This window comes from Salarias fasciatus, chromosome 9, assembly GCF_902148845.1.
Source record: "Salarias fasciatus chromosome 9, fSalaFa1.1, whole genome shotgun sequence".
NCBI lineage: Eukaryota > Metazoa > Chordata > Actinopteri > Blenniiformes > Blenniidae > Salarias > Salarias fasciatus.
The window spans coordinates 15,536,016-15,562,330 of NC_043753.1; the positions used below are offsets into that span (position 1 = coordinate 15,536,016).

The 26,315-nt window shown below is 46.9% G+C and overlaps 3 protein-coding genes and 1 long non-coding RNA gene across 10 annotated transcripts in view; 2 read left to right on the forward strand and 2 right to left on the reverse strand.

Moving 5' to 3' along the window:
* The window catches only part of atp8a2 (ATPase phospholipid transporting 8A2), a 44,102-nt gene extending 36,448 nt beyond the window's left edge, over positions 1–7,654 (forward strand). For all 6 annotated transcript variants that reach the window (XM_030099456.1, XM_030099457.1, XM_030099458.1 and 3 more), the window contains 6 exons: positions 390–446; positions 1,733–1,840; positions 3,552–3,640; positions 3,840–3,944; positions 5,982–6,073; positions 6,172–7,654. In XM_030099456.1, coding sequence (XP_029955316.1) covers positions 390–446; positions 1,733–1,840; positions 3,552–3,640; positions 3,840–3,944; positions 5,982–6,073; positions 6,172–6,266 — 546 coding nt within the window. In that variant the 3' untranslated portion in view covers positions 6,267–7,654. The remainder of the gene's footprint in view (positions 1–389; positions 447–1,732; positions 1,841–3,551; positions 3,641–3,839; positions 3,945–5,981; positions 6,074–6,171) is intronic.
* Positions 1–24,021, reverse strand: LOC115394235 (uncharacterized). The gene is made up of 3 exons (XR_003932046.1): positions 24,010–24,021; positions 7,883–7,890; positions 1–121 (listed from the first exon to the last, which is right to left on the reverse strand). It is a non-coding gene; the product is annotated as an uncharacterized LOC115394235 (long non-coding RNA).
* shisa2b (shisa family member 2b) lies at positions 8,406–15,337 on the reverse strand. Of its 2 annotated transcripts, XM_030099474.1 has the most exons (3): positions 14,947–15,337; positions 14,518–14,839; positions 8,406–10,483 (listed from the first exon to the last, which is right to left on the reverse strand). In XM_030099474.1, exons 2-3 carry the CDS (start codon positions 14,819–14,821, stop codon positions 9,918–9,920), a joined length of 870 nt encoding a protein of 289 aa, XP_029955334.1. In that variant the 5' UTR covers positions 14,822–14,839; positions 14,947–15,337; the 3' UTR covers positions 8,406–9,917. The 2 variants fall into 2 exon arrangements, with proteins under 2 accessions (XP_029955334.1, XP_029955333.1); XM_030099473.1 differs by having other exon boundaries at positions 14,518–15,337.
* Positions 17,133–26,276, forward strand: LOC115394226 (glycine--tRNA ligase-like). The gene is made up of 18 exons (XM_030099465.1): positions 17,133–17,284; positions 17,689–17,790; positions 17,875–17,977; positions 18,281–18,422; positions 18,503–18,591; positions 19,641–19,717; positions 19,813–19,958; positions 20,038–20,187; positions 20,269–20,431; positions 20,517–20,681; positions 20,769–20,875; positions 21,050–21,104; positions 24,715–24,806; positions 24,899–24,984; positions 25,081–25,190; positions 25,277–25,370; positions 25,467–25,657; positions 25,735–26,276. The coding sequence occupies exons 1-18, from the start codon at positions 17,240–17,242 to the stop codon at positions 25,846–25,848; spliced, it is 2,031 nt and encodes a 676-aa protein (XP_029955325.1). The 5' UTR covers positions 17,133–17,239; the 3' UTR covers positions 25,849–26,276.
* The last annotated feature ends 39 nt before the right edge of the window (positions 26,277–26,315 follow it).

The window sequence follows — 26,315 nt, forward strand, 5'->3', positions numbered from 1 at the left end:
TCTGACTTTTGGTGTGCAAATTTTTTGCGCCTTCTTGGCATCTGTACACACCAGCAGTGTGCTGCTTTCTCTTTGGAGTCTCCGGTCAATCTAGTCTCGTCTCGCCAGCCCGTCTCCTCTTCTATCCCCCATCTCGCACTCTCGCTATCATTTCCCTCCCTGCAGCCTCATGCGGTTGTCAGCGCTGCTTATTTGTTGTGTTCTGCTCTGTTGTGTGTCTGTGTGTAGATTGTGAGAGTCACAGGGGGTTCCGAGTATTTTAACAGACGCTGTTGAGTTTACTGTATAACATTAATGTTCATTATCTCCACAGTCGCCAACACAAATAAGCCCTCTTTTTTTTCTCTCTCTGTGTGTGTGTGTGTGTGTGTGTGTGTGTGTGTGTGTAGTACGTGGTAGTTACAGTTTGTCTAAAGGCTGGAATGGAGACCACCGCTTGGACCAGGGTAGGAACATTAACACACCCTCGACACACCACATGTGCAGTATTTTACTCGCCTGTGGATAAATAAAGAGGGGTGGGGGGGAGGTGGAAGGGGGAAGGGGGGGGGGGGGGGGGGGGTTGCCTGCTCTGAGTGGAAGAGTTTCATGAGTTGCTTCACACTAAGGGAAAGACGTGGAGGCGCTAACCAGCTTTTAATACATGTCAATTTTTAAAAAAAGTGTGTTGCAGATCAAGCAGGAAGACGTAAGGATTTAGAAATATATTTTTAACAGGGGTGAGAAAATGTTTATTTAAAAAAAAAAACATTGCTCAAAAGTCTGTGCCCTTAAAGTAGGTCAAGAAAATAACTTGGGCGGTGCACCTGGGCAGCCAACATGCAGAAATGACTTACTCAACTGCAAACATGTCACATGGAGACAAACGCCTTCTCACAAAGACTCTCCAGCAAGCTGCAGCAGGCCGAGTACCGCCACACACTCACTCAGCGGTCAAAGCATCAAACATTCTGACTCCAGTTTGTTTCTGTTCACACATTGTACAGTTATCACCAAAATATGATGAGCGTGGTTCATCTGGCAACGTCAACACAACAGCACGGATTTTTGTTTCTTCTACCTCCTCTGTAGCAAAGGCAGCTTCTCAATTTCCCAATTTGCCACTCCTTCTATGAGGCCTGAGCAGGCTGTGTCACCGAGTAGATTTCAGCCTAAATAAGCTGCCGCTGTACAAAAGTCTAATAAATCCACTCATGTTATAGTTGAAAGTATTCAAATAAACTTCAGAGAATCAGAGAATTTCAGTTATTATTCAGCTTAGTTTGACAGATCACTTCATTTAGTTATTTCCCAGCAACATTATGTATTAAATATGTTTTAACTTTTTAGATGTGAGGATTTCTTACTGTTGGTAAGATGAAGCTATGAATGAAGCCTTGATGACGGTGTGATTCCAGCTTTCGGATCACTACAGCTGAAGCAGTGACAGCAAAAGCTTTTGGGTTTTCACCGGAGCGAGACCGAGGGTCAGGGAAGATAGACAGAAAGGCGCTGACACCTTTGTCCCTTCAGCTGTCCACACAACAGCCTGGAAGTAATGAAGCAGGGTCCCGCTGGAATTCACACCGTGTCCCCTTACAGCAGATCAGAGAGCCGGACCAGGACAGGGGAGAGAGGGAGGGAAAGGTTGTCTATATTCGGATGAGCTGTATGTAAACTATGTGACCTTGTTGTTCTCTTAATTTCCATCCTCCTCTTTCTCCTCCTTTTCCTTCCTCCCTCTGTATTCCAGTTTTCCCACCTGGCTGTATGGGGGAGCATGGCGCTCTGGATGGTCTTCTTCGCCGTCTACTCTGTGATCTGGCCCTCCATCCCCATCGCCCCCGACATGCGGGGCCAGGCAAGTCGCTCTCTGTGAACACGTCAGTCATTCCATTAGCAGGGGGTTGATGCAGAGGTTAAAATAGCCCCATTCCCCTTTACATCTCCTCTCCGCAACATCACCTGCCCCTCCCTGATTCTCAGTCGCCAGTGCATGGCGCCCGTGGCGAGACCCACCTCCTGGGTGTTCTGCGTGGGCGCCGCCGGAGCCCCGGGGGGAGATTTATGCCCCGGCAGCCCCTCACACCAGGCTTCCTGCACCTGCTGCGTGTCACCCGAGCCCCGGTCTTTTACTGCCCTCTGTGGAGGTGTTGACTCAAGAGGGTGGGCTGCTGCTGCTGCTGCTGCTGGTAGCGGCGATGAGGGTCCGCCGGGGGGCGAGGAGAACGTACGTGGGGAGCCCCTTAATTGAGAGACTCATCTGGGAGTTCGGGGATGGAGGCCGAGCTCGGGTGAGGTGCCCCGCTGAGCCGGGCAGAGGAAGCCAACGCCGCCGTCTCAACTCCCCTCAGTCCATTAATTCAATTTGTGTCAGAAATCAGGAATGCGGTCAAATATCTGTGCAGCTGCTCAGTCTAACTGGGGAATGGTCAGAGACACTTAACCACCGCCCCCCCTCAGCCCCCATCATCCCCCCCTAACTGCCCTATTACCTCTCTTATTTCCCCTGCTCCCGCTATCTGTTTCCATCTGTTCACTGGAGACTCAGGATTGTGATTTTAACTCATGTTCTCCGTGTTGTGGGTCGAATGGATGTGTCTGTGGCTGTATTGAATTGGAGAAATCCACTTTTTGTACCTCCGTCCTCCTAAAACATTTAATAGTATCTGTCTGCTGCTGTAAAGAGGAAATGTGTGTCTGCGTGCCTCACACACTCGGTGAATGTGACACCAGTTGAATGTACCGTGCCTCGGTTGTGATTCCAGCTGCTGCAGGACGTATTTTACGAGGGTAGCTGTCTGATTTTCCCCATTTTCTCATCCTCGAGGAACCACGGCGTCTTTTCATCCTCAGATACAAATGTAGATCACAGCACGACGCCCGATACGGGCAGTAAAACGGGGAAAATGAAAGAAGTTATGGTGCATAAACTGTTTGATGTGAGCGTTTCAGTCAGTAATTGTACAACACTGCAGATATTTAGAGGGAAGATGTTGTTGAAAGAGGAAATTGAAGGATTTACAGTAAGGATGCAGTCACTACTGAGTAACAGGAGAAGGATGTGTGTGTCAGTCTGTCTTCATTCCTCCCTCCCACACACACACACACACAAACTGAAACAGTGGTTCGATGCGTGATTAATCCCACGAGACGGACATGGAAAAGGGGTCGGAGGTCAGTTCGCCCTGCTGCAGCTGGGCTGTGCAGACAGGTAGAAGGGGCTCTGTGCAGACTCACCAGCAGTTTTATCGCCGAGCATCTCAAGGAAGCCGTTTCAGCTGTGGAAATACTGCGCTAAAGAGTTTTGCGGTGTCGTCGCAGGCTGTTAAATGTTTAGCCAACACGAGGAGGGGTTCAACTTTGGCTAACTTCCTCCGCGCTGCTGCTCCCTGCGGCTTGTGCCGCGCATTAACTCACTTCTCTCTCCGCCGCCGTCGCCACATGTGTTTCTCAGTGCTGACAGAAATGACTTAATCCTCAATTAGAATTGATATGTGAGGGAGAATAAACAGAGTGTGTGCGTGTGTGTGTGTGTGTGTGTGTGTGTGTGTGTGTGTGTTGTCTCGCAGGCTGGCAAAGTGATGCAGTGCTGGCACTTCTGGTTGGGCCTGGTCCTGGTGCCTACTGCGTGTTTACTCAAAGACTTCGCCTGGACAGCGTGAGTAGAACGCATTCAATGTAAACAGTCGGGGAATCCATACAGAAACTATTTAAGCTGACCGAGGCTTTTGCACAACCCTTCTTGAGCCTGTGTCAACAGCCAGGCGCACTCCGCGTGATGAATTGCACGTGTCTGCAGAGTGAAACACTCAGACTTTCCCCCGGCGGGTCCTGATGCTCTTGTTCCTGCGCTGCAGCACTCGCCGCACTGTGAGGAAGTCTCTGCTGGAGGAGGTGCAGGAGCTGGAGGCGCGGGCCGTCGACCCGGGGGCGGCTGTACTGCGGGACGCCAGCGGTCGCAGGTATGGAACCTTTGCAAAGCATCGTGGGGCGACGCAAAGATTCAAACACTTGTGGCATCATGTGATGCCACAAGTGTTTGAATCTTTGCGTTACATTCATGTTTCAGTTTAACATTTTGATTTTTGTTGATTTTTTGTCTGTATTATTTGATTTATCCCTGCCCCCCCCCCTCCCCGGTGGCACTGTCCACAGGGCCGAAGCCAAGGCGGAGGTCCCGTAGAGTCAGAGCTGCTCCCAGAGGTAGTTTCTGGCTTTGCACAGTCCCACTGTGTGAACTTTGACCTCAAACACCCTGTGTGCCCCATAGCGAGCTGCTTTAGAGTGACCCTCACTTGTTCTTTCTTTTTTTTATTCCCTGACTTCACATCTCTGTCTGCTAATCCTTTTTTTTTTACCTTTTAATTTTCACATTTGTTTCCGTATATTCTCCAGTTTCTTATTTTTTCTGGATTTCTTTGTAGGTGGACCAATTTGAGCTGCTGTGCAGACCTGGTGTGTTTGATGTCCGTCTGTAGTTTCTCAGACTGTAACTTAGCACTGTGCGTGGTGGTGGTTGTTGTCGTTTGAGCTTTAGAACAAAATTCATTAGTTAGAATCTAGTTAGAAGTTTTCTAAAGCTTGTCAGGCTAAGAGATAATGCGACATGGAGGAGATGCTTTAGTTTGAGGTGAGATCTGGATCGTATTCTCTGAGAGTCATCTTCCTGTCCGAGCGCCTCTGGTTCCTGAAATGAGCAGGAAATGTCTGAGGCTTGTTCTCAAGCAGGGGATGAGGGATGGGTGGGTAACCACATGGCTTCGACCGGCCGCCACACGCAGCCCCGTCCTCGACTGACCCTTCGTGTTCATCCCAGCGAAGCGGCGACAGAACCTCGAGGTCTTCAAAAAAATATTAGAAAAATAAGTTAAGTAAAGGATGTGTGAAGGAGAAATGGAGCAAAGATGGAAAAGAGCACATCTGTGTTTGTAGTTTCTAGTGAGGTTTCAGCGTTAGGCATAGGAAAGGTAGAGTAAAAGGACTGCCTCGAGGGAAGAGTTCAAACGAAGCACATCCTTGAGCCTTTTTCAATCGGATCGTGTCCAGAGAGGAACGGCTCGGCGGGAGAGAAGATGACTGGAGTCATACTGATGTTTCAGCCTTTCATTTGTTCGTCCATTTAGTCTTTTATCATCCAGTCAGCGCAGTCATCTAACTAACAGACATTAGCTTTTGGCTCAAAGACCTCTTGAGCAAACTTCTTTTTTTTTCTTCTTCTTCTTATACAAACACATAAGTGAAGTTTCCCCAACAGTCATATTCAGTTATAAGAGTTTCCAAAATGCTGGTTCCAAATTTCAGCCTTGGGGAGGCTGGCCCGGGTCCCTAACTACTCCACTGATCATCACTGCGGCGCGCTTTAAGTGCCAGAGAAAACCCTCATGTGTGAATTTAATGCTCCACTGGAAGATAATCGTACAGAAATCATTCTTTTGAATAAAACTGGCACAAGCCGACTTCCTTGCATGGCAGCCAGAGTCCTTACGTTCTCGTCCAGCGCCTGTGTTTTAATGGTTGTAATGACGGTGATGAAGCGGGAGAGAAAAGCCGTTGATGTAGCAAATATGTGTGTGTGTGTGTGTGTGTGCGTGTATAAATTCGTGTGTAATACCTGGAAAGGACTTAGTTATTTTTGGTCACGGGAGGAGAGGAGCCGTGACGGCGTGTGGTCTTAGAACAGAAGATCCAGTCTTCCTCTCAGAGAGCGGGGAGCTCAGAAGAGAGGAGTGGTCAAGGGGTGAGGAATAGTTTACTGTGAACGTCCTGTTGGCTCGCTGGCTGATTTTTGACTGTTTGGGGGGGGAAAAAAGAGGCATCTTGTCAGCCGTAATTGAAATTTCTAAGGCAATTAAAGCACAGTTCAAAAAGGAAAAGGAAACCTCGTAGCTTGTAACTGTGTTGTAGCTGTGAGTTTTGGAGATCCTCTTTACTCATTGGGAGCAGGTATTAGATGCTCTGAAACCCTAACCTAACCTTTCATTCTCAATTTTTTTTTGCAGTCTAAACGAACGAGCCCATCTGTTGACAAGAGTCTTTAGGAAAACACCTTCCAGTGTGGGACGCTCGAACTCGGTGCAGCAGACTGTGTCTCGTGAGTGTCCCGCACTTCCTCTGTGATATTTCATAGCATTGATCAAATAGTCTGACTCACAGCATTTATACCTGCCCCTTCGCTTCTTTCCCCCGCAGACGGCTACGCCTTCTCTCAGGAAGAGCACGGTGTGGTGTCCCAGTCCCAGGTGGTGCGCTCCTACGACACCACCCGCCAGCGCCCCAGCCTCTAGCCCCACGCCCGGCCGCGGCGCCGGCTCACCGTAGCAAAGGTCGTCCAGGCGGCAGCAGAGACGGACTGAAAGTGGCAGCGCTCAAACGCCGGGCGACCCACCCCTGCTGCTGTGGCCTTACCGGAACTGTGACCTGACCCCTCTCTCCAGACGGGGTGGGAGGGGGTCACGCTCAGGCGTGGAGGCCGCCGCTTGACGCATGAGAGGACTGACTTGGGAGAAGGGACCAGGCCGAATATTACGGAATAAGACAATGTTCAATTCTCAAAACGCTGCACAGGCATGAGGCGATGGCATTCATGCACAGACCTGGCTCAGAGACTGCTCCTCCCACCTGTATACCCCCCCTTCCTCCCCCCAGGACTGGGTCTGCTTCATGCCACTGTGTGTCAACGTGAGCGTGCGTGCGGTCCAGTGCATTTGTATCTGCCTGTGCATGTATGTCTGCACGCATTGGCGCTCCCTGTTTTTGTGTGCATGTGTGTGTCTGTCCACGTGTGTGTCGGCCTCCCCCCCTCGCGAGGAGAGGGGGTTCAGCTCATCTGTCATCACATGCCAACGCGGAAGGGGATGTCAAAATAAACGCACAAACGCTCGCATACATACAGGCACAGATGAATTCCTTTAAAAAAAAAAAAAAAAAAAAGGGAAGGAGGGGTGAGCATAGACTTGCTCCATCGCAGCATCGAGCCTCACTGCCAAACGCCACAGAAATGCCACTGAGGCAGAACGCTCGCCGGACCACCGCCCCTCCGCCGCCCCTCCTACATTATCAAACACCCCCTCTGGCTTGTCTCTCCCTCGCCTTCATCCGCCGTATCTCCGCATCTCGCCGTCGCCCTGCAGCCTCCACGTCTCTCCTCTCCTGCAGCCCATCTCCGTTTTTAACAAATCCACTTTTTTTTTTTTTTTTTTCCTTCCTGTTTTTAATTCTGACCGCTCCTGTGATTCCTGATGCTGCCTGGCACGCACCGTCAGCTGATGTAGAAGCAGCATGCCTGGCATCGGCGCTTCCTCCTCCTCCTTCGGTTGTGTTGAATTCTCACTCTTTACTGGACTGTTTCTTTTTTTATTATTCTTATTATTAAAGTGAACATTGTGTATGTGTTTATAATTTTATTCTTTGACATTAATGCCTGTTTTTTGTACTCATGTCTTAGAGGGAATATTTTACTTGAACTAGTCCTAATAGGCATCCAAACACACGGGGTTTGATTGAGACGCTCGCGTGGCTCGTGTTTTCCGGCTCTGGCATTCGTCTGAAAGTGGAGTTCATTGTGTGTGTGCTCTGTGTCGAGGACAATCCAGTTCAGGAATGTAAAGACTGAGGGGTGGGGTGGATTGTCCAGCTGAGTCCTAATCATTAAATCTAATCAATCCATGGCCTGGCCGAACGTCTCCGTGTTTTCACTGTCGGCTCCCACAAGCTGGAAGATTGCTCTGAAAATAACACCAAGGTAGAGCGACTGATACATTAGATACCTACGATTTTATTCGTTAGCGGATCCAGACCTCTCCCACGCTCCCTCTGCGAGCTCCAGAGTCCGTGCAGACGCACCATTACCAGATTAATCCCCCCCCCCCCGTCCTTAAACAACTGGAGATCCCGTTCCCACCCACCTTCCTGGACGCGGCCCAGCCCCGAAACCAGCCGCAGCTGCTCCGGTATGGAGAACCCATCGGCCGGCGGCCCAGCCAGAAGCCAGAGACCCCTCTGAGCTTTTCAGCTCCTCCCCAGCGGCTCCCCTGCTTTCTGCATTACTGGTTTCTGGAGCAGGCGGCCAGAACTACACCTCCGCTCCGTCATCTCCTTAAACTGCTCATTGTAGAGGGGGCTATTATTTCCCCTCGTCGTATCGGGTGGTGTGACAGGCGCTCGGCCCGTCCTCCGTGGGAGGTCGGCTCGTCCGTGATCGTCTGTGATGTTCCTAATAGCCCAACTGTGCTCGTCTTTGTGCGAGTTTGGAGCGGATTAAGAGGAGACACTCGCCGCACAGATTTGTGTTTTTGTTAACCCGTGTCTGCGTCTTAAGTGTGCGCTGGGTATCATTAAGATCCGCGGCTTCAAAGCACAAAACACTGCCTGACGTGTTTCGGTGGCATTACAAGCTGAAACACAAGCCCTCGACACTCTTCGTCCTGTTTTAGAGTTTATTTTTTTTCCCCAAAGTCATATGAAAAATGTTTGCGTCACATCAAATTTCAAAGGGAGCAAACATGTTTAGATGCTCTCACTTTGCGTAACCAGCTGCCCTCTGGATCTCACAGACATTGTGCTTTGAGTACAAACGCGCCGGGTTCAGCTCTGAGGGACATCCCAGGCTGCACGCTCAGTGGAGCAGCGCATTCCTCAAGCTGCACGCTCCTCAGTTACAGTGACCCTGCTGCAGAACAGTGAAAATAAAGGCTGAAAAATGAATAATCTGCAACTTTCGGTTAAAAATTTTATTCAGACGGAGAACCGATAGTTGCCCCCTATCTGTACCTTTCTTGAGTGGAAAATGAGTCAGAGCTGCCAGCAGTGAAGCGCTGAACTGTGGTGGTGTTATGTACACACATCCCCTCACAGGAGAGGAGTGAAGGGGGGTGGGGGGGGGGCAGCTGGCACCGTTTTCACTGTATAATTAACTGTAATCTTCAGAGAACTGCTGCTCACTCCTCTGTCACACACTCACACACTTCCAGGGAACATTAACCGCCGGCCTTGGGTGAATATTGTCATCTTCGGGGTCTGTGAGTGTGTTTCCGCTCGGGGCATTCTGGGGTTTCTGGTGGGTTTTTTTTTTTTTTTTCTATCTGGGTGGCAGTCGGTTTGGGGGGGGGGGGTTTGTGGAGTTAGGGTGGAGCGTCACAGTCTGTGTCCTGTGTTCACTTCATTAGAGTTTAAACGGCCTACAGGGAGACTGCGACTGCCTTTCACATCGCCCCACCTGCATTTCCCATTACGCCCCGGTTCCCTCGCAGTTACTCACACGACCACGTCCGTCCACGCTTCACACACTCTCCCAGTCTCACACACTTACAGTATACAAACATCCATCAGCAAGCTTTCTTTCCTCAAGCTTTCAAAAAAAACACACAAATACACTAATGTAGAAACCACTCACGATCATTCACAGGCACAGATGTGCACATGGCACAAACACAGCATGTGGTCATATTTTTGTTGCTCCGATATCCATTTTTCATACAGTCCAACCGCTATAAATCATCCAGTCGTCACTCATTCCCGCACATGTAAGCCAACAAATCATTTTCTCAATCACATCCATGCAAACACAAACACATGCAGCCTTTATTTGATCCGCGGGCGGCGGCGGCGAGCTGCATGTGATTACCCACACGGGGCTGTGTGGAACCCTCCAAGACACGTTCTCTCTCCTTGCGTCCAGAGAGAATGTTTACGCGTCCGTCACAGGCTGAGCTGAGCTCATTCAGACGTTTTAAAGGTTAAACAGACACACGCCACACAACGGCAGGGCAGGCGTGCCGCCCTGCCACCGGTATCGGCTTCGGGAGTCTTTGGTATGAGTCTGACTCGGCCTCCTTTTCTTTATTCTCCCCCTCCGGTTCCGGCAGCGCGCCCTAAAGGTCTCTGCCCTCACAGGTTAAACTTCACAAGTCGGTCTTGGCGGAGCGGTCTCCAGGTCGTCACACTGTCACTGGAGGGTATTTCTGGTCGCTGTTGACACTGGAGCCCGCGGTGGGAGGAGGGCAGGGGGACTGGAGGGGTCTGTACCCTCCCTGGGTGGGGTCCAGGAAGGCCGGGGCCGGGGACACCGGGTGGGCGTAGCCGATGTACTGCGGGTGCAGGAACTGCCCCTGGTGGGGCATGATCTGGGTGGCCTGCTGGCAGTTCAGCACCGAGAAGTTGGTGGGCATGTTCACGAAGACGCTGGCGTCCGGGGGCAGGCAGCAGGACGCCTGGGCCCGCATGAGGGGGGGAGGGGCGGCGCGGGGGGCGGCCGGCGGGGCGGAGGAGCTGGACGAGGTGGCCGTGCTGGACTGGCGGGACGAGGAGCCCCTGGAGGTGCTGGCCATCATGGGGATGGTTTCCAAGAGCCGGCCGCCGCCCGAGCCGCCGCCCGTCGCTCCCGTGGACGACAGCTCCGGCTTGGGCCGGAGGCAGCGGCAGCAGCACACGGCCACCGCAGAGCCCACCACGATGAACGCCACGAACACCGAGCCCACGATCAGGAAGGGAACGTAGATGGGCACTGGAGAGAGACGAAGACACAACATTATTAACATATCGCTACAGGATCCATTTGATTGGCAAAACATGGACGAGTCCAACATTAGACCTGACAGAAACGCTGCTCTGCGTCTTCTCTCGTCTTTCTCCTCCCCTCAGGAGCTCCTCCATGTGATCGGAGATTAGGTAAGACAGACTGTGTTTGGACTGGAGCTGAAGAACTGAGGTGTACTGAAACCGGTTCCCCAGGGAGTCTCAGGCTCTCATTAGCAGTTATTAACTTTGTTTTGATCTGTTTTAATCCTTTGCGCCCTGCTGTGTCCCCGGCCTCCTCAACCCCACAGACCCGTGTATGTGTGTGTGTGAGAGAGAGTGTGTGTTTGCTTGCATGGGTGACATTCTTAAGCCCGGCTGCCAGCAGATATTTGCGACCCCTTCGTTTTCCTTGGCTTTTTATGACTAAAGCCTTTGAAAATAAGTTACTCAAGCTGAACTACGGTTCTTGGCATGTGCTTAAAGAAAGGTATTAAAGTGGACTGATTTAATGTAGCTGAATGGGAGGTTCCTCAGGCCTTTAAATCAGAGGAGCGAGCCAGCTCCTTCTCTCTGACCTTTACCTTCTCTTTGTTTAAAACAGCAAATCATACCCCCGGTGATGCTCTTGAGTAACCTTCACCACTCCACCAATCGGAGGCGTCAGTGAGCGCAGGTAAAAGCCTTGACGTTTTTACACGCAAGCTTCTCGGTTTCAGTCCGTAAATCTAAATGAGCAGACGACTCTCCAACAACAACTGTGAAACATGACCAACGATAACTTTCCCCTCCAGTTTTTTCTTACTGTACCTTTCCACTGGAGTCTAGAATGAAGGTTTTTGGCTTAAAGGAAGGGGGGGGTGACATTTAAGATGAGGTCACTGATGAGGTGTTTTCCTCAATCGCTCATTCCCACACTCCACTCACACAAACACAATCATGTCCATGTTACATTATGTGATTAGCAGTGTTTTATTGTTCCCACAGGGTGTAGTTATTTTCCACTTTGAATGTACTGCAGTGTTATGAGGTGAAACTGTACGCCCGAGCGAGAGGTGGCAACTGGCTCCAGTTTCCTTTTGTCCGTGAAGTCTTTGAAATGCATCCATATGACTTTGAGAAAGTTTTTTAAATGCCCATCAGGAGCCGGGTATTAGCGGGATTACTGCTGGAGGTCATCCGCTGGCAGAGGCGGCCAAAGTCCCGGCGACAGATGATAAAGGGGGCAGCGACACGGTGACATGAAACAAAACAGGACCTTGACCCGTTCCCCCCACCTCTCCGGGACGAGGTGTCGGCTTCAGAGGCCGGCGCGCCTCATGGCGAACAGGCCTCAGCAGGAACTCAGTGTGCCAAAGGAACAGAAGCACAAATGTCCCAGGGAGCTTTGCACACTTCTCTGTTTCCTGCACCTGCAAAGCCTCGTGTTTTGTGTTACTTCATCCTTATTTGCACTAAAGACTCATTCACCAAACAGTAGAGAAAGAGATGTTGTATAAAAGATCAACTTTTTCAGTGAAAAACAAAACACAAAAGTGCAACCATGACTTCTATATTCCATAGTTACTTTGTTGCCAATATGTAAGTGTTGCAGTTTCCCCGTTGAGGCAGTTCAAAAGCAGCGTTCAAGGCCACGACTCTGAAAGGTCTCAAGTTAAATGTGAAATCTCCAGATACGATTAAAACATCTTGGCTCAACTCTGCATAAAAGTCTCCATAAAGTGAAAAACACCCCTTTTCATCTTTTTTTATTTTATTTTATTTTTTTTACAAGGGTGACCATTGCTTTCCAGCTTGATCCATTTGGTTAACTGTCTGGATTTCAGAAAAATCTTATTCCTGTCCAAGCAAGAAAAAAGTCAGACTGATGACTCAACCTGCAGCTGAAGGCCAATGATTTCCCAGGAAATGTGTCTCGTCACCATACCTTCAAAAGCTGACAGTCACAAACCGCAGCATCAAGCCTTGAACTGACTGCTGACTGTAAGAACGGCTCCATCCATCAATCCATCATGACAACATCTTCATCCAACTCCATGATTGCAATGGTCAGTTTGTGTTTGGTTGGGCAAGCTACCACTTGATTTTTCCTCTCTGTCTTAACACTGAAATAAAAATTAGTTTGCACCGACATTTCTTAAAGAAGCTTGTCTTTGGCTAACTGTGATTGGCCGTTCCCTCATCAACAGGAAATGCTGTCGTCGACATGCTCATCTGGCCATATGTTGAGTTTATGGGTATGAAGTGACACAAAATAAGCACATCATTCTGTAATCATAACCAGCATTTTCCTCTGAAAGGTACAGGACTGCAGGTATTCTGGCAAAGTGTGAAAACGGTCCAAGACTTGAGTGAAAGCGCACAGCTTCATCAGCATCTGGATACTGAATCTGGAGTACGGAACCCTCCATGTTCAACAGGGGACTTTCTACGGCGTTTCAAACGAAAGCCCTTATATCTCGGCTGCTTTCGAGTGGATCTCGAGCACTAAAATCACTTTGCGAGCACATGGCAGTCCCATTGTTCCCGTCACTCCGGCACACCTGTTGCTGCAGTCCCTCCACCCCCCCCCACCACCACCAGCCAAAGCTCTTGTTTTGGGCAGAGTCTGGACTCTCCCTGTCTCCCTGCACTATCCCACGGGTTTTCTCCTGTTCCTAAATGCCATATGTTCCCTCACGTCGAGCACATTAATAATTTCCTGTCTGTTATTCCATGACACCGCAGTGTGTATCTTTCCTCGGTGATGAATTAGGCCTCAAGTGAATGAAAAATGTTTAAAATGAACAAACTCAATGAGGCATTGCATGAAAAAACACTTCCTATTTCTTAGTGAGAGGGGAAAAAAAGCAGCTTCTCTTTAAATTATCTTGGCTGCAGGCCAGTGAATGAAATGTATATACTTCTTCCTGGAATGATAAGGCATGATAGTATTAGCAAATGACAGATTACAGCTAGAAGACCAGTGGGGGCAGAATATCCTCCAGGGGAACATGAAACAAGCCAGTGTTGCATTTTTCCCTCAGGTCCTATATAGACTTATTTTGGAGGACTGTGGGCTTTTATTAGAGATATGATTCAGATTTAAACACACGAATGTGAACAGTGATGAATGAAAGTCAAGAGCTGAGAGAGAAGTTTGTGTTGTCACCCCATCTACTATAAGTTGTAAAGTATTTATTATGTTTTGTCTTGGGTTTTGTTAATGACGCCTCTCATAAATGGAGTTTAAAAGTGAGTGTGAAGGGTTTGGAAGGCCACAGCTCTGTTAGTAATGCCTGGAAAGAGACTCCTCCACGAGCCTGGTAGGAAATGATACATAACGCAATTTGTATTTTTTTTTTTTTTTTATGAAGAGAGCTGTCAGCACCCCGGGTGAGGGACTGTCCAAGATCCGGTCAAGTCCAAACCTGATCCCCGTGGGGACAGCGTGATCTGAGCCCGGCCCCTGTCGCACTGTTACAGAACAAACACAGCTATTTATAAAGTGCAGCGGCACGGCACAGATTGCCATTTGTGAGCGCAGTTAACTGGTTTTTTGGAGGAGTCTGCTGTCTCCTGTGCAGCTGTCGATGCCAGGCGGGACGGAGACAGGGCGGGGGCGGGGGGGGGGGGGGGGGGGGGGGGGGGGGTCGGATGAGCCCCATTGACAGGGAGGTATTGTGTCTGCTGGGTTTATGAAAGAACGCCAAATCTTTCTAGAGTTACAAATCAGATTCAAGACATCCTGTGCGTGCACAGAAGACACTTTAGTATCTAATAAATATTAACATGCCTTTTGCAACTTGCTTAGATTGTTTAAATAAATAAAGATTGACTGAAAGTGTTTTTTTAGTACAAACATTCTTCTTCAGTGAAGCAACAGGCAAGTTAGTGCAACTTTAAACATCAATTACACAATACGAGGGGGCGTTTAGTCAGGCAATCAATGAAAAAAATCCTTCAGGGATCGATTAAATATTTAATGATTTCATATATTTCCTTGGTCTTTGCTTTCTTTGGTGTGTTTTTCTTTTTTCTTACCCGCCCCGGAGTCCCTGGTGTCCTTGCTGTCCGCCCCGGGCTCCTGCGCCTGCCGGTCGTTGTCGCAGCTGCCCTGGTCCAGGCGCGCGTCCGTGCTGGCGCAGCAGTAGCGCAGCTCGCATTTCCCGCAGCAGATGATCGCGTCCTCCGCGTCGATCTTCTCCGGGCACTGGAACCCCTCTTTCCAGACCCCCTGGGAGTCGTGCCAGCCGTGACAGTACTCCCCGCTGGCTTTCACGTCTATGATGACCAGGAGCAGAGTCACAATCACGGTGACGGACATCGGGAAACCCCCTCCCCACATATCTGGCCCGATGGCGCGCTGGAAGACACAAGACAGGCTTTTTTTTTTTTTTTTACTCCCAGACTCGACCCTGCTGAGGGGAGAGATCCGCCGGGTCAGTGCGATAAAGAGAGGAAGCAACAAACCGCGTAGAGGCTGTCATTTGTTCCGCGGAACCCCCGCGCGTAATTCAGATCCACAAAAAAAGAGCGATCCCGAAGTGCGCGCGATTATCCACAGGTCTCACAGAAACACTTTCAAAGCTCAACAGTCACAAATATATCACACACATGAAATATTAAAAGCTTAATCCAGTCATAAGCCGTCCACGGTGTGTTAATCCAGGCGGGGAAGCTTCGATGGCTGCTCGGCTCCCCTCCGACCTCCTCAAATGACTTTCCACAGGGATGCAGAGAAACCAAGACATGTAGCCTGATCCGGGGGCGCACAGCTGCTGTCAATCCACAGTCCTCCTCTCGCTCCCGGCCCCGCGCGTAAAGATATGCTCTCCAGCTTCTGCGGCGCAGTCCGCATTGTTGAGCGTCAGGAGTCAGACTGGCGGCTCAGAGCTGGAGAGCAGAGTCTGACCAGAGGGCGTGTTGAAGAATTCACCAAGCACACCTCGACAGAAAAAAAAAAAAAACACAGCCTTAAAGTAATTGACGAGTGTCAAAACTCAGTAAACATTGTAAAAGCTCTTGATGGAACCTTGAAGAATAAATCACACAAGATGAAACAGATAGAAACCCCGCAAAGTTCTCAGAAGCTGCAGAAAAGCTTTAATTTTGAAAGTAACGCAGTCCTCTCCCATCCACTTTTTTTCGTGCCTTGACGCAATTCCTCTCATTTTTCCAACATCAGGAACTTTTTGGGAGCTGCCTTTACTTTAGAGTTTGGTTACAGGAAATCATTTTCCAGGCTGAGCTTTGCGCTGAATAAACTTTCCTTGTCGAGTTTTTTTTTCCAGGTGAGGAGCAGAGACACCTGAGACGGCCCATCCATCTGCCTGCACGAGCTGCCGCGGACTGAACACTCATAGAAATGCTGATGTTTCCACCTAGTGGTGATAATAGAGCATCACTCTGGTCTGACTCAACATCCCAAACTACAAAATACATGTTTCTATGAACAACTTGACGAGCTTACTCACCTGTGATAATAATAATTAAAACAATAATAATGATGATAGAATAGAGTTTATCTTCAAGATTACAAGTATTTTATAAAGCCAGAAAATGTTAGGTTGCCCAGGCGAGTCAGAATCAAAATATTTTTTACTGAGCCAAATTACATTCATCTCTAACATAAAAAATTATTTCCAAAATTTCAATTTAATCTCGACTAATTTGCCCATTTTTTCAGGAATTTGTAAAGGTATTGAGGAATGCCTAAAAAGTATCTGTATTAAAGTAATTAAAACATTCTTTAATATCTGTGTGTGCCATTCCTTAGTGAATACCAGATTGGAAAAATATTTTTGATTCATTGCCGTTAAGACATTTCACTGTTTTCAATTGGTTTTTGAAATCCACTGTGTGCTTTCTCATTTTAATGAGCTTTCCTACTCTGCTTGTTTGAGTCATATAAAGAGGCAAATCCTCATAAAAAATGACCCAGGTCTGAGTTGTGTTTACTTTGAAAATACATGTTGGAAACTTTCAACAGAGATAATTTGAAACGAGTTATGCTGCACATAACTATCAACCCTCAGTTAAAGTCTTTTCTGCAGTCTGGAGGAACATGTGGAGGATTTTCCTGCAATAAACACTAAGTTCTCTGATATCAAATGCAGTTATAAAAACTTTGGAGACTTTTTGTCATAATTAACCATTTCAACTTCCTCCTCAAGTAAAAAAGATCAACTTTGAAATATGCAGAAGGTGCACTTCATTCAGATATATGCATTATTTTTACGATGTAAGGTTTCTTCAGACACAAATGGATCATTGTGCATCTTAATAATAAGATACATAAGATTAATCTCAAACACTAAAGAACCATGAGGGAGCCTGAACCCAGGTCAAGACACCTGCTGGTGACTGAATGAAAGTCAGATAACACTGATGGCTGCACCGTGCACGCCCACGGTGTTATCAGGGTACAATCAGCAAACATATGGATGTTTGAAACGTACACACAGTCTTGTTTGAGCCTCAAAATGTAACACCTTGAACAAGATTAGATCTTATTTCTAAACTAAATCGTGGATGTTTTGAAGCTGATCCCACTGTGAAGGAGGCGTAAACCCTTCAATGCATGTTTCTGAAGTTTCTTCCTGGATGATGCAACAAGAAGCTCTGGTTACAGACGAGGCATTTTCTCCCGAGGAAGACTGGAGACAAACAGAAGCACCTCCCCTCCGCGCGGACTGGAGAAAAGCTTGCGGAGCCAGACAGAGTGAAACCACAGCAGGCTGAAGCGCAGCAGGAGCAGCTCACAATGGAAGAAGTTCTGGCTCCTTTGAGAAAGGCTGTGAAGGACCAGGTGAGGCATTCTGCATCAGCACACACACAGACACACACACACTGTGATTTTATCTGACTGAGCCTGCAGGATTTTACCCAAACCCTGAAAAATAACATTAGGTGTTCCTTTTCAATGCTGATACACATCTTATCTTCAATCTGATTTCTTTTCTTCTGCTCTAGTTTGATCCACTCTGATGTTATAAAACTAACGTGATGTGAACTGGCCTCTCTGTGCAGCTGCAGTGAATTCAAATGAAAGTGAAAGTTTGAACCACTGATTTCCTTTGTGTCAAAACTGACCTTTCCATCTTTAGAATATTGATGGAAACACACGATGAAAGCTCTTCGACATGTAGGACTGAAACGTAAAAGTTGATTCACTGCTGCTCCCTCTGAAGTTAACACAGAGTCTGTCTGCAGGGGGACTTGGTCCATCAGCTGAAAGAGGAAGGCGCCTCAGAGCAGGAGGTCAGCAAAGCTGTTGCAGAACTGAAAGCCCGAAAGAAGACTCTTGAAACGAAGGTAGAAACATATACTGTTAAAATAAACTAAACATATGAATGTAGTTCTATCAAATGTGTTTAAGGTTACTGGTTTCCTCCACAGGAGCTGTCTTTGCAGTCCAAGGATGACACAGTGGACAGAGTGAAAATGGAGGACACCCTGAAGAGGAGATTCTTTTACGATCAGGCCTTCGCTATATATGGAGGTACATGATTACCACTGATCTGTACATTGAAGGTATGGCAGAAACAGAAAGGGAAAGAAAACACACATGCTGACATTCACAGAGCTGCAGGCTCTCAAAAAAAAGATGAGAAATATCAAATAGCCTATATTACAAACAAGTCCAGGAAGGTAAAAGTGGTGTATTTACTTATTTTTGAAACATCAGTAAGATATTTAATTGTCATTTTAACAAGTGGCAGATTTTTCTCATTCATTTTATTTTCTGTTTTAGATTTTTTATGCTCTTATCTGTAGTATATAGTTTTTATTTTCTCTTCCTGAGGTGTGAGCGGCCTGTACGACTTCGGCCCCGTCGGCTGTGCCCTGAAGAACAACATCCTGCAGGTGTGGAGGCAGCACTTCATCCAGGAGGAGCAGATCCTGGAGATCGACTGCACCATGCTGACCCCGGAGCCCGTCCTCAAGTAGGCGGCAGCTATACTTTTGCCTAAGAAAAACCTAAGTTTGTACAAGATCTGTCCTAAAACCTGCCTCCGTCTTCCAGGACGTCCGGACATGTGGATAAATTTGCAGATTATATGGTGAAAGATGCCAAGACGGGAGAATGCTTCCGCGCTGATCATCTTCTCAAAGGTGATTTTACAGTAAAATGAGAATCACTAGTGGTCCCAGTTCTCCTCTGAGGATGTAGCCTGAGCAGGTTTGACCTGCCCTGCTGGGTCATATGTCTCCACTGGAATGGTTGGTAGTTTGGATCCAGGCTGAGCTCAGCTGAACACTCTGACTGGTTTTTCGGGCGTCGGTTTTGTTTGAGTCTGTCGGTTAATCAATGAGCCCGTTAAAGCCTCCAGGTATGGCTGCATGCTGTGGCATCTCAATAAGCAAAGTTACTGAGCAACTTCCAACCTGTGGCGCTTCCTGAAGAGACATGAGAGGAAAGACGGATTTGAAAGAAAGTGTCGTGTTGTATCACAATGTTTCACTGGGTTAAACCTTTACTGGAAATCATCAACTTGATCTGAGAAGTTGAAACAGAAAGTTGAATTCTTCTTACAAGATGCTTCACTGATAAGAAGACTCAAAAAGAAAGTGAAAGAGAGATAAGAGCTGGCTGAAGGACACAGAGGGGAAAAAACAGGGAGGAGGAGACATTCCTAACCACTCTGCCCAGGATATTGTATAATCCATAAGTTTATATTCCTCTTGTGAATGTTTTTTAACATAACCCATAGCACATTAAGATTAGTTTGAACAGCTGTTGGAAAATGGGCAAAACTAACAAATAATCTGCTGAAAGCTGCAATGCTTTGATATAAGGTTTGACCCCTGGACAAGTCAGAATCAGTGATATGGAATATTTTTGACTAATATTTTGACGTCAAGTTCTCTGGGACTCAGTCTGGAGGACACACTAACTAACACATGCCAGAGTTGAGCGATTGAGTGTTCATCCTCTGCAATCCTCTATAAATCCTCCTGTATTCGTGTTACAAACAGTTTTCAAACAAAAGGAATTGTAGTAAAGTTGTAAAAAAAATGTGCAGTTTTGAAAGAATCAACACATTTAAGGTTTTATTGAAACTGTTTAAGTCATGTTGTTTGTACTGACCACCAATAAAGCAACACTCTGCTCTGGTCTTATGAGTTAAGAGATGTTAAATGAAGTGTCTTTGTCTTCACAGCTCACTTAAAGAAGCTGATGTCTGATGAGAAATGTTCAGCGGAGAAGAAAGCAGAGATGGAGGATGTCATCACCCAGGTTTGTGCTTCATGGACTCACACACGCTCTGTTTATGTTCAGACACTGACATCTGCTGGTCAAACACCACATTTAATATTCTGCCCGTTCTTCAGATGGACAACTACTCTCAGCAAGAGCTGGCTGATCTGTTTGTGAAGTTCAGCGTGAAGTCTCCGTCCACGGGGAACGAGCTCACAGCCCCCATCTCCTTCAACCTGATGTTCCAGACGTCCATCGGGCCGGGCGGGAACATGCCTGGGTAAACATGAACAACATGCCTCATGGCATCACAAACCTTTAGTGCATTGAAATGTTTTGATTAAACTGTGGCTTTACAGTTATCTGAGGCCTGAAACAGCTCAGGGGATGTTCCTCAACTTCAAGCGCCTTCTGGAGTTCAACCAGGGGAAGCTGCCCTTCGGCGCTGCTCAGATTGGAAACTCCTTCAGGAACGAAATCTCTCCTCGCTCCGGACTCATCCGCGTTCGGTTTGTACAAACCAATTCAAATCTTCGTTCATATTCTGAATGACACTGAATCCTGATGGACTTTGATTCTGCTGCGTGCAGAGAGTTCACCATGGCTGAGATCGAGCACTTTGTGGATCCCAACGAGAAGATCCATCCTAAATTCTCCAGCGTGGCTGACCTGGAGATAACTCTGTTCTCCTCCAAGGCTCAGACCAGCGGCCAGTCTGCACAGAGCATGAGGCTGGGAGACGCCGTGGAGCAGGTGCAGCTCACAAGTGTCCTTGAGATCTTTGTCCTATTCATTAATTTGTACTTTCATTGATCAGACTGTTTATGTCTAATTGCAGGGAGTGATCAACAACTCTGTGCTGGGCTACTTCATCGGGAGAATCTACTTGTACCTGCTGAAAGTGGGACTCTCCAAGGACAAAGTTCGCTTTCGGCAGCACATGGACAACGAGATGGCTCATTATGCCTGTGACTGTTGGGATGCTGAGTCCAAAACCTCCTACGTAATTCATCCCTCCTTCATTTCCACTGAAAAACAATTCTTTAAAATGATCTAAAATATTATTTTATCTTTCTGTTTTGTTCTTCAGGGCTGGATTGAGATTGTGGGCTGTGCTGATCGGGCCTGTTACGACCTCTCATGCCACTCCAGAGCCACCAAGGTCCCTCTGGTGGCAGAAAAGCCCCTGAAAGAGCCGATATCCTCTTTGTGTACCAGCTGGACTGCAGTTCTTAGTTTTATTATGATGATTTTCACCATATTATAATACATTTGCTGAGGTTTGAAAGTGAATGTGTAGACGTATGACAGTGAGTCTTGTCTGTCCCTTTTAAAGTTTACCTCCTGATTATATCTCTTAACTCATTCACACAAGACAGTAGATATCATTCAGTTTGAGCCCAACAAAGGCGCCATCGGCGTGGCCTACACCGTAAAAAACCCAATTACCAAAACATTGACTCAATTAGAAGATTGCTAAGGCAAGTTGAAATAGACCATTGGCTCAAGTGTTGTTATTGGGAAAGCCAGTTAATAAATGTTTGTACAATTATTCATAAAAAATATTGAGTCAGGTGATAAATTGTTGTTGGGTGAACGCCCACAATGGCTGATATTGACTCAACTAACATACAGTAATTGAGTGAATGGATTGGACAAGTTTTGCATTTGTTGACTGAACAAATGTGGGCGGCGTCATTTACGGTAATGAACTTCGAGCAAAGGAAGTACGGCAAAGCCACAAAGTTTGTCGACACGGCCTCACGGAGGGACGAGGAGTGACAGGTGAGCAACACTGTGCGTTTGCTTATTAACATTGTCAATCTCTGAAACCAGAGTCAAAAGAAATTTGTTTTTCTGTGGAATCTGTTCTTGGGGGACTGTAACATTTTTTGCTTGCTAGCTAGCCAGTTAGCTTGGGTAGCCGGGCAGCTAACTTACATATTACCCCTCTAATTCATAAGGTCAATGTTTAGCCAGCTAACAAGCCAACAGCATTAGCCGTCTAACAGCGCCCGAGGCCCCACGAGCAGCACGTCCGCACGTTAGCCAAACCCGCGGGGCAGGGTTTAGCTAAAGCTAGCTCCGGTCCCGCGAGCGGCACGTCCGCCCGTAAGCCTGCTAGCTGACGCTTGCTCCGGTCCCGCGAGCGGCACGTCCGCCCGCTAGCTGACGCCTAGCTCTTGTCCCGCGAGCGGCACGTTCGCCCGTTAGCCGGCTAGCTGACACTCGCCCCGGCGTGGGCATAGCAGCGCCTCTGTGCGACAGCTGTTGGCGGACGAACGCCGTCAGCTCGTTGGCCAGCTCGCTCTAGCATAGATTTATAATATGGTTTTGCCTGGTAAACAGCCTAGCAAGCTAACCATCAGTCGGGAAGCAAACGTCTCGGCGGGAAAGCTAGCTTTGAAGGCTTTAATAAGGTCAGCTTTTCTAGCATTTGTATTTATATCAATACTTGCTCTGGAAGTAGCTGTAATCCTGTCATTCTCAAACCACTGGGTTCCCTTAACTCTGACAAAGTACAAATTGAACTAAATGGACCCCAGTCCCATTAAAGTTGTTTGAATATATAATGGTATAATGGACGATGTTTTAGCCAATGAATGGCGTGATGCGAGCGTCAACTATTGGTCCTCTGACATGTCAATCACGCTGAAGAAATGCTTGCGTCACGCCGTCAAGCGCGCTCGTCGGAGCAGCAGAGCAGGTAGGACGGTCTGGCGCATGCGCGTTTTTCAAAAAGCGAGTAACAGACGTTTGGCTTCGACTTTATCGAGAAAATCCTCCATTATACCTTTAAGGAAAACACTTTTTCCTAACTTGTAAGGGTCATTTCACAGTCTCCTAAAGCAGTGGCTCCCAAACCTTTTTGCCTGTGACCCAAAGGGGAATTATGACATTTGCCAGGACCCAAACTAGTGAAAACAACAGATCTACAAGCCCACAACACATCATGAAATAAATTGGCTGTGCCGTTCTTTGGCTTCCATCTTAACTTTTTATTTTGGCATCTCTCTACTCAGGGCAGTTTCTTCTGTTTGACACAGTTTCTTCTCATTGACTTGCACTACCCTGTAAATATCTGTCGCATATCTATAGTTATGTATCTTCTCCCTCAGACGAAAGGAGGTCGTTGCTGAAGATGTGCATGTCTCCACAATCAGCCAGAGATGGCCAGCCCTATTCTTGTTGGATCAGGTAAGTTTGTGTATGTTTTACTTTGTTCCTTCCACATAAAATGTCACACAACTGAGACAACCATATGCACTGGAGAGGGGTGGAACTAACTGTAGGTGGGAAGAGAAATCAGATGTAATGATTTTGTCAAGAGGAAGTTAGACTAATATTTCTAGAAACACAGAATAAACACAAAAACAACACCAGGGCCATGTTTCTTATACCCTAACAATAAATAAAGGGTCTGATGCCTCAAAGGTGGAATGGCCCTTTAAGCCTGGTATTGAAGATGGTCACTCTGATCTGTCCTGAGCAAGTGACGTGATGCTACATCTGTGGTTTTTGCTATGATCTGTCTACAGGTTGTACATTCACAAGTTGTCTCTTCATTATCTAATTGTTTTGCAGGTACATGCAGAATTCAGAAGAGTAACAGGAAAAGAATTGATGGAAACGTTCTTCCCCTCCTTGGATGAGCACACCAGAGCTCCGCACCGCAGCTCACCACCCCACTCAAGTGACACTAAGGAGTCTGTTGGAGTACCGAGACGAGCAGGTAAGATGGAACAGACAAATGTGTCTTCATCACTTAAACCCTACTGGGTGTCCGGAGTCCCTCACGATTGAAAATAGTGTTTTCTGTTATTGTGGGTAAAGTTTCTGCTGAGAATAGCTGATCGACAAGCTCACAATGTCACATAGTGAGCTTGTCAGTCTGCTATTTTCAGTAGAAGCTGTTTTCAGTACACTGTACATACAGTAGATGTATGTATGCAGTTACAATCAATCAGCCTTTAGATTCTAGATGTGAAATGAGCTGCCTGCCCACTCCATTCCCACACTATGACTGAAAGAGTCGACATTGTAAAAAAATGTACAGTGACAGCATTACATTGTTGGTTTTTGTTTTAATTTAGAACTGTTTACTTTGTTTTCATGTTTAAGCACTTTGAGTTTACACGTCTTGTATGAAATATGCTGTATAATGTACATGTATGAACAATATGCATGTGACTTGACTTGTCCTGTGTATCCAGACCACAGAGATCGTTAAACATCGGAGGGTGGTGACTGTCAAAGGGCTGCAGTATTACCTGGGGGAGAAAACCGAGCTTTTCAAGACCTGCCAGGTAAATCAGCATTTCAAGGAGAACATCCATCTGTCCATCAATATCATTTGGATATTGTTTTTAATTTCCTTTTTATTAATGTGCTCCATCTATAGCCAGATGGTGTGTACGAAGCCTCAAGCCCCGTGCCAATGGGTATCCTGGAGATTGTGGGGCCTCCAGGAGGCCTGGAAGCTGCGCCATTGCTACCTCCTTACGAGCCTTGAACCCCAGACTTTCCTTTACAGCTTATACTGTCAGCTATTGGTGTTGCTCTGTTTTGCACTCTTTTCAAATGTTGTGTAATTTTTTGAATTTGAATTTAAATGTTTTGTTTTGTACACAGAAAAATAAACATTTAAAGTAAATTTGTCTTTATTAGTCTTTATTTAATTAGGCTATATTTTATGTTGAGTATATATCATTTAAATATTAATTCATGCAGTCATTATTATGTTATTCACTCAATTATTACTTTATAGTTGTAATGACTAATAAGTCCTAGTTGAGTGAGCACATGATGTGGAATATGACATGGTGTCAACTAATTTGTTTCAATTGGCTCAGTTAATAAGCCAACAGTCATTCGTTCTGTCAACGATTATTAAGCAATTGGCTGAATTAATAGCCAACGAAGAGTTTTTCGTTCAGTCAATGTTTTTAAATAGTAATTGTGTCAACTCAAAACATTTCGTGAAACGCTTCACCCTATGAATAATCAATTCAACCAATTTTTTTTTTAATACAGTGTACAAGAGAGACGCGAAGCTGGTTCTGGAGTACCTGGCCATCTGTGACGAATGCTACATCACCGATCAGGAGAAACTTCTCAGTGAGACTGGGTAATCAGTGATCAATGCAGCACAAACACTGAACACATGCTTTTTGTGTGTATTTAGAATTAATTTTTTTTCCTTCGTATTTTTGTGTTCAGGGAGTTCAGCTTTGAAACCGAGGGCAAAACTTTCAGACTCACCAAAGACATGGTGAGCGTGAAGCGCTTCCAGAAAACTCTGCACGGTGAGAGACGCTCTCAACCCGCGGTTGAGTCGGACATAATGTCGCTCTTGTGGAGAAACAAGCGACTCAGTTTTCTCCGGTTTTCTCCCAACACAGTGGAGGAGATTGTTCCCAATGTAATCGAGCCTTCGTTTGGCATCGGCAGGATCATGTACTCCATCTTCGAGCACTCGTTCCGCATCCGACAGGAGGATGAGCAGAGGACGGTGAGTCCCGATCAACAGCAATCACCTCTCATTAAGGACTGCAGTGTGTCTCTGTTTTAGCTTAAGGAGGGTTATCTCTGGTCTAGTATTTCAGCTTCCCTGCCACTGTGACTCCGTACAAATGTTCGATCCTGCCTTTGAGCCAGAACCCGGAGTTTGCACCCTTTGTCCACCAGCTCTGTGAGTTCCTGAAATTTCTGTTTCACTCTAATTCTGTGTTTTTTACTTTTTTACTCTAATACTTTTACTGTGCTTTCCTCCTGTGTCTCCATACAGCTGAGGCGATGACCAGGAACGGCGTGTCCCACAAGGTGGACGACTCCTCCGGGTCCATCGGGAGGCGATACGCCAGGTCCGATGAGATCGGCGTGGCCTTCGGCGTCACCATCGACTTCGACACGGTGAACAAGGCTCCTCACACGGCGACGCTGAGAGACCGAGACTCAATGAGGCAGATCCGGGCCGAGGTGGGACATTGATCCCAAGCTGTGCTTTATGTGCCGTTTGCTCTTTGAAATGTGATTATTCATTAACACTTCTGCAGGTCGCTGAGCTGCCTGGGATTGTTCGAGACCTGGCTAACGGCACGCTGACTTGGGTGGATGTGGAGGACAAGTATCCCGTCTTTGAGGGACAGGAAACCGGCAAGAAGGAGTGACCAGTCCAGGACTCCTCACCACATACAGGGACCACATTAACAATATGATTCATTTTTTTTACATTTTACAGGGTATTTTTTATGATGAGAGACGTAATTTTTGCATTTATGAAGGATAGAATATACATATCTGAGACTCTCTCGTTCTCCTATGCAGTGCTTTTACTTATAGATGAAGTTTATTAACTACATTTAAAACTTCAGCTTTGCTACACAGAGAGGAAAAAAAAACCCAAACATATATCAAGCAGCAGGGTTAACAGTCCCCTCAGGCCTGCTACCTCAAACACCATCACCTGAGTAACTCTGGTAACAGCGCCTAGGGAATGGGCAGCAAACACACAGAATATGCTGACCTGGTTTCATACGTCTTCTCAACGTTGTGGCTGTTTGTTACCTTTTTTTCAATAAACCACATACTACCAGTACGTGTCTCTGTTTTTCATGTGAACGTGTCTCATACAGGA